Below are 7,963 nucleotides of genomic sequence, written 5' to 3' on the forward strand. Positions count from 1 at the left end.
GGAGACCTCTGACCTACGACTCCATTTTTGAAGGGTTTAGGTCTTGGATCTAGGTTTTTAGGTGCAGGAACGAGCCCCGGATAGGTTCTTGTTTTCTTTTGACCTTAGAAAGGACTGCAATAAGGTTCTCATGGGTGGTCCATGGAGTTTCAATCGATCTCTTGTGAAACTGCATAAGTATAATGGTGTTACACCGATCATGGATGTGACCATGACTGTTTTGTTCTTTGGGGTTTGTATCTCCAATATGCCATAGCCTTCGAGCAGAGAAAGACTATAGCCAATACCGCATCTGTCGCAAGCAAGTATCTTGATCTAGATCACAAACTGTTTGATTCAACTGGCAGAATTAGGGTTAGGGTTTTGCATGATATTTCAAAACCCTTTATTTTGAAGAAAAACATCAAGTTTGCTCAAGGTGTTGAACAAGAAATTCACTTTTTTTTTTTTTAATTTGGTGTGGAAATGCAAATATTGCAACCTGGTGTATCATGAAAACAAGATCTGTCTTGTATCCCCTAAGCAATCAGATCTCCACGAGGCTGCACAGCCAGCAACAAGAAAAATGGAACTTACTAGTCCTTTTCAAGACGCTAGATATTGAAAGTAGCGGCCATGAATCGATCTAGATTGTTAACAACTAGGTTTGAAGATGCCAACTAGGCCACTAAGAAGGGATCCATCACATCTGCACCTTTGTCAGCTACCTTGACAGAGCCTACTGGCCTTGAATGGCCAACGTCACCACCATCCTCGCCGCGATATTGTTGATTGCCACCATAGACTTTGGATTGAAGGGAGAGGGAAACAAGATCCGATCGATGTTGGAAAATGGAGTCCAAGTGTGAACCCAAAGCCAACAAAAAAAGGTAGAGCGGAGGGGATTGAGGAGGGTGGTGGGAGGATCGAGAAGAACGATCAGAGAATGAGAGGGGTATGGAAGGAGATAGGTTGAAGAGAAAGTTGGGAAATGGGTACTAGGTCTTGCGGCTAAGGTTTAGTTGAGAGAAAGACTCTCATTGGAACATATCTTAAAGTTTCACAAGTGCAATGTTGTAGTAATTATGAATGGAATGAAGTATTTTACAAAGAACTTGTTTTAGATTGTATTTGTGAAGGCCAAAAGCGCTTTTAAATTAATAAAGAAAATAGCAAAAAAAATAAAATACATATAACGTATCTTGATTGAGTTTCCGGATAAAAACAATCTCCAGATTTATTTTCCGGTGCAACATAGTGGGAAAGTTGTGTTATTGGTACTGATGCTTCTTCGTAATAGAGTTATATTTCCGGTATGTCACCACAATTGTAAAACGAATAGAGTAGCCAGTAGAGCACTCTTCGCTAGTTGGTGCTTGGTAGAATACATTATTTTAGTTGAGACTCTTGTTATTATTTCAGGAAGTAAGATTGTAATCTAGGGTTTAGGCACCATGTCCCCCTTATGTATTCTACAGTTTCATTAATTAAGGCTTGAGGGCAGCCGCATCGGCCCTTCTTCAAAAAAAAAAAAAAAAAATCTCAAATAAGTCCAAAACTTTACCCTAATGAGTTGAGCCATTGAAGATAGCCGAGAGAATAAAACAATCCAAACTCAATAATATTTCGATTTTAGGTAACAAGGATCTTTACCATTCGATCTCGTATTCTTTCAAAACTTCAAAAAAAACGAAAGGGTGTTCTTTTAGGAATTAGAATTATTATCCAATTTCAACAACACCAATCAAATCCAATAGGTATCGATACCCCAAATTCTAAAAGCCAACCCATCAGTTTGGGCTTCGAAAAACACCACCAAGGCAGCCCTAAAGACTCGGGTGGAGGCGAAAATTACATGTTTAATAATAAAACTAAAACCAAAACTAAAACCCTAGAAAATCTAAACCCTAAACTACTTTATATATATATATAACACGAAACGCTTTTTCCTTTAGCAAAACACTTTTTAATTCCACCACCTCTCTCTCTCTCTCTCTCTCTGTCTCATTAAACAAAGTAGGTCTCTCTCTCTCTCTCAGTCTCTCTCAGCTTCCCCCCCCCCCCCCCCCATTACACACTCCTTGATCTTCCCCTTAATGGATTCCCGGGACGCCCCGCCGCAGCAGCAGCCTCCGCCTCAGCAACCCAACATGATGGTGGGCCCCAATTCCTACCCTTCCCCCATGGCCAACCCCAACAACAACAACAACGCCACCGCCACCGCCAACAGCAACAACAACTCCTCGGCCGCGATGTTGGGCGGCGGCGGGCCGAATTCGGGTCGGTTCCAGTTCAACACGGTGGCCCAGCAGCCCGCATCGAAGCCGCAGCCGCTCGATTCCATGAGCCCGAGCCCGTTCGACGGATCGTTGAGGCCGTGCGGCGGCGGGTTTAGCATCGACTCTTCTACGGCCTCGGCGGGGAAGAAGAAGCGGGGCAGGCCCAGAAAGTACTCCCCTGATGGCAACATTGCATTGGGATTGGCGCCAACTCAGATTCCTGCCTCGGCTCCCGTTGCGGCCGCCGCCGGCCCCCACGGAGAATCGAGCGGCACCATGTCGTCGGATCCCCCTGCCAAGAAGAACAGGGGGCGCCCGCCGGGCTCCGGAAAGAAGCAGCTCGACGCTTTGGGTAATTCGCATTGTGATGAAATTGAAATTGAAATTGAATTTGAATTTGAATTTGTAGGTCATAATGTGCTTATTTTGTGTGTGTTTGTTTTGGGGTGTGCAGGAGCTGGTGGAGTTGGGTTCACGCCTCATGTCATTATGGTGCAAGCCGGCGAGGTATGTAACTTTATTGATGTTTTGAGTGATTGTGGTACATGTTAAGAGTTCAACAGTAAATTGCTTGATTCCTAGGCTTGTTATGGAGTGCATTGTAGTTGACCAAGTGCGAGTTATTGTAGTTCTTGCAGGGAAATTATGGTTTGGGGGTTTTCTGTGTATGTATTTATATTGTTAGGACGTGGAATGGGGTGATGTGTGATTGCCGTTTTATTGGTTGAACCGTTGAAGTTGGTATTGATCTGCCTTGCAAGGGGATCACTTTTAGTGTAGTCCCTCTATGGTATTTGATGTGCCAAATGTCAATGCGTTAACATGAAAATAAAAGGAATTAAGGTTATGAAAGTGTGAAAATCATTTGACTTTTTGTTTGATCCACCAAATAATCATTTTGATATGTCTTTATGGTAATAAATGTGTATTTCATTTATCCCATTTGTTGGTTACCCATGAAGATTTCACTTACACAGTAGCTTTTCAATGTGTTGGTTTGTAAGAAAGGTTTAGTTTCTTTATATTTTACTTTGATTTTTAGCAGTGTCTTAAAAGTTGAAAAATTTGGGATGTTTTCCTGGAAATTTGCTATTCTTTTATTTTATTTTATTTAAATTCTAGGCACTGTATCTTGGCATGAAACTTTCTTTAGCTAAATTTTTTGTCTTTTTCCCCAAGTTGTAATTTTTTCTGCATGCACATTGTGTACAAAAAGACTATTGTTAGGGAATCAGGGTTGGGGTAGTCAAAAGCTCAACCTTTATTGTTACAGGAAGATTCCCTTTACTTATAGTAATTGTGTTGATATAACTAAATAAACAGTACAACAGTAAAGTTATATGTTTTATCATATTTTCATCATTCCCCTCAACTCGGTTACCCTATAATTTGTTTTAAACCCAAACGAAGCCACTTCAACTGGGTTGGTTTGTGATGTGCAACATAGATCTTGGCTCAAGCTGGAGTTCAATTGAATTAGTGATATAGAATATGAGCATAAGGCATTCCCCCATTTGGTATACAAATTTTGTCTTTACCCCTTGCGTGGGAGTAATAAATATCTCCTGCTTCTTGTTTCGTCTCCAATGAACTTTATCTATCATAGGACTAGCTGAACTTAACTAATAGGATCTGCATGCATGATGTAAGTTTAAGTGCCCCAAGAGGTAAGACATTGCAATGTCTGCCTCCAGACAGAATCATTATATTCCACATGTGCTCATATCGTTTATGTGAAGTGTAAACATTATTGTTTGGTTTTATTTTATTTTGTTTATGTAGTAGTCATTTCATAATTAATTGATTCTTGGGCTGGAGAATCTGAGCACAAGTATTTGACTATTTGTGTTTTCTCAGTGGATCATTTTCATTGGACTAAGAAGATGACTCTTACAAGTTATAGATGTAGTTGATTGTGTATATATATGTTCTCATTTGGATGTATATGTATATTATCGTAGGGATGGTGAGGGTTGTATGTATGTGTGTGTGTGTGTGTATATATATATATATATATATATATAATAAAGTGTTATACATTACAGATAACTGTTTGAGAAACCCTGTAATGTAATCTGAGGATATCCAGAAGGATGATAATAAAAAGTGTTATATATATATATTATCTGTAATAAAAAGGATGATATATATATATATATATATATATATATATATATATATATATATATATACATTACAGATAACTGTTTGAGAAACCCTGTAATGTAATCTGAGGATATCCAGAAGGATGATAATAAAACAAGAAAATATTTGCATCCTTTTGTTGCAATTGAGGCTTAAAGCACCAGAATTGTGACAAATTTAACTAACTTATGGTAGATAGTTATCTCGTCAGGAATCTGTTCTTATTTTCAATTTTCATTTGTGATATGATTTTGCTGCCTGCGTTTTCAAGATATTTGATATATGGGTTCAATGATGGTAGCCTTCTATTCTAATTTGTATGTCCTTATGGTTTGCAGGATATAGCATCAAAGGTTATGTCCTTTTCACAGCAAGGACCACGCACAGTTTGTATCCTTTCTGCAAATGGTCCAATTGGCAATGTTACCCTTCGCCAGCCATCAATGTCTGGTGGTACAGTCACATATGAGGTAGCTGTAATATAGTTAACTAGATTCAAATTCTTTTGGGCATTTCAACATGGATTTGGCCTATATGTACATACTGGTATTGCAGTACATACATAACAGGAAATGAGTTCGATAAGGCTCTCAGAGATATGCAAAGACAAACTTGTGCATCATTATGTCCTTATCTCCTCGTTCCTGTTTTACATATAGAAATATTTGTATGTTATAGCAATACATCATCCAATAATTTAGCAAAGAAAATACAAATGAATGCAATGTTGTGCTGACCATTCAATTGGAAAGAAATCTCTTGAAGCTTAAGTATGTTGTTGAAACCCAGCCCCTCCAAACTTTTTTGTTTATTCTTTGTAGTCAGTATGAGCACTTCTATTTTGTAGGATGGGGACCAATTTCTTCTATATGTATGACTCCAATGCATGAATAACATGCTACTCTGAAATAGAGTGTGAAGTAATAATTATAGGCTTTTACATATTATAACGTAAAAACATTGAATTGAGCCTATGAATAGGCATTGATGCTTAAAAGTTATAGGGTTTTTGTTTCATTTTCTAATTTGAAATCCTTGACCATACTAAGTAATCTGCCTTGTTTATTCTTCTTTTTTGCAGGGTCGATTTGAGATTATTTCTCTGTCAGGCTCCTACTTGTTCTCTGAAAATAATGGTAACCGCAGCAGAACTGGTGGTTTGAGTGTGTCCCTGGCAGGGTCTGATGGTTCAGTGCTGGGCGGTGGAGTTGCGGGCATGCTATTGGCAGCAGGCCCCGTACAGGTACCACTGCTCCTAATTTCCTCGTTTGTCAGTTATGAATTTATGATGATATGTTCAACTTCTTTTCTGTGAAAAAGAATTGAGGGCATAATATACTTTTTCATTGAGCTCTATTAAGAAGTTTCAACCTAAGCAAATCCAATAAATGCATACCAGATTTTAATCTAACTTGGTTTTAATGGAATTCCAGGTGATTGTGGGTAGTTTTATTGCGGAAGGGAAAAAATCTAGCTCCAATTTGCTAAAATCTGGGCCTTCTTCTCCACCACCATCTCAAATGTTGAACTTTGGTGCACCTATGACAGCAGCTAGCCCTTCCTCTCAAGGAGGAGGCTCAACTGAGTCGTCTGATGAGAATGGTAGTAGCCCTCTTAACAAGGCGCCACCTGTGCTTTACAGTAACCCTAGTCAACCCATGCATAATATCACGATGTACCAACAATTATGGGCCGGGCAAACTCAACAGTGAAGATCATGCTTCTCAGTTACATTAGTACAGCGCATTGGAGTATTTGACTTCATTATTCTTCTTAGTGGATATAGGGGTCAGAATCCAAATGCTAACATGCATTGCCCAAAATAACTCAGAGGGGCGTTTATGCTAGTTCTAGATTGGTTTTTTCTTTATTTCGTTTAAGGTAGTTAACATTTTTTCTTCCCTCCATATGATGATTAAAACATGGCTATGTTGATAGCTGATAATATGCCACCTGTTAGGTTCTCATGAGTTAAAATTGCTTCTTTGTTATTTTCCGAATTTTTGTTTTCAATTTCTTTGGTTTTACGAGTATCTGGACTTGATGTGTGAGGTTTTCAGAAATATGAAATTTCGGAGAAATCTTCAACAGATGTAAATTGCTGCAGAAATGGTTTTGGATAGCAAAAATAGGATTGCCAATCTTCTCCCCGACTCTAGTTTTCTAAATTGAACTTGCTTGCCTCCATTTTTTTTAATGATTTCTTCCATCAATCCGTTGAAAATTTGCATCGTAAGTTCCACTTCTTTAAATAACATTGGGAATGACCTAAGAACACAGAACATTTTTGTATCAATGAAAGGACAATAGCTGAATTTCTCTTGGTCAACTAAGTTGAACTAGTTTTCCAAGAATCACACACACTGATCCCCATCTGGAAGGCCTTGTTGCTGATATTTGTAGTAAAAAAGATGCTCAGTGAACGGAGAATCATCTGAAGAGTTGATGTCCTCTTCAAGATAAGTTAGCTCGGTAGACCAATACAATTTCTATTGCTAAACAGGGGATGAGGAGCACCATAGGCAATTCTTTTGAATCAGTAACATGAGTCGCATGTGAGAATTTGCTGATTTAATTGGAAGCAAATTTATACTCTACTCGTCTGTGTACGTGTTTCTTGTTGATTTGTTATAAGCAGCGAATGTAGCAAATCTGTTCTAGATTACAGCTTGATCTATGGATGATTTAGTCATTGGCATAATCCAGATTATGCTTTAACTATTGCACTTACTAAATAGTATAGAAATGTATTCCACAAGGTGTTCTGAAACAAAAGTAGTGGTGCTAGACATCCAAAACCAACCACGTGTGGGGACATGGGAGCCTAAAAAAGGAAGAGAAAGTGCCGGAAAATGGCGTTACACCATTCGGCTACTTCGAATAAACGAGAGTAGTAGTCGTTTTAGATACTGTAGCCGAGTGGATCATTGGTCTACGAACGTGATTTCACAACTTGACATATAAGGTGCTTAATGGAAACAAGTTTCACACAATGATATGATTTGATGATGATGATCACGAGAGAAGCAGAGTGGATTAAACTGGATTTGCGATGACCCTACAGCACGAAAACACTAGAACTCTAGGAAGTCAAATGATCGAGCGCAATAGTTCAAAGCTTCATTTAGAGTATCAGTATATAGTTGTATAATGGTTGATATTGACATCAATGTGAATAATGGCTGTTGGGACATGGTTAGTATGCTTAGATCGAACACTTGGATAAGGGACTTAGTGAAGTGAATAAAGTTTGTGTTGAATGGCTTGAGAAGTCAAGCTCAGTATGATTGTATTTATAGTTGTTTACAAAGTCCTAAATGGTTACAATATCAAAACTGAAATCAACTCTATCATAACAAATAATATTCTAGAATTCAAAAATACAAGATAAGAAGGATGAGATAAGGAACAGCTTCAATTTGAATTTGAGTCATTTGAATGATATGGTTTATCACTTAGAAGGTCGCAGGGAAATTAAGCCTTACTTTTCCTATGAAGGAAAAATCTCGGGGTAGAAGAAATCATCTACATCAACCTTGATGTTCCTTATAACAAGACTT

The 7,963-nt window shown here is 38.4% G+C and overlaps 1 protein-coding gene across 1 annotated transcript; it reads left to right on the forward strand.

Moving 5' to 3' along the window:
- The first annotated feature begins 2,036 nt into the window (after positions 1 to 2,036).
- LOC133706619 (AT-hook motif nuclear-localized protein 13) lies at positions 2,037 to 6,394 on the forward strand. Its single transcript, XM_062132154.1, has 5 exons — positions 2,037 to 2,610; positions 2,713 to 2,765; positions 4,742 to 4,873; positions 5,485 to 5,646; positions 5,837 to 6,394. The coding sequence occupies exons 1-5, from the start codon at positions 2,076 to 2,078 to the stop codon at positions 6,113 to 6,115; spliced, it is 1,161 nt and encodes a 386-aa protein (XP_061988138.1). The 5' UTR covers positions 2,037 to 2,075; the 3' UTR covers positions 6,116 to 6,394.
- The last annotated feature ends 1,569 nt before the right edge of the window (positions 6,395 to 7,963 follow it).

This window comes from Rosa rugosa, chromosome 4 (assembly GCF_958449725.1).
Source record: "Rosa rugosa chromosome 4, drRosRugo1.1, whole genome shotgun sequence".
NCBI lineage: Eukaryota > Viridiplantae > Streptophyta > Magnoliopsida > Rosales > Rosaceae > Rosa > Rosa rugosa.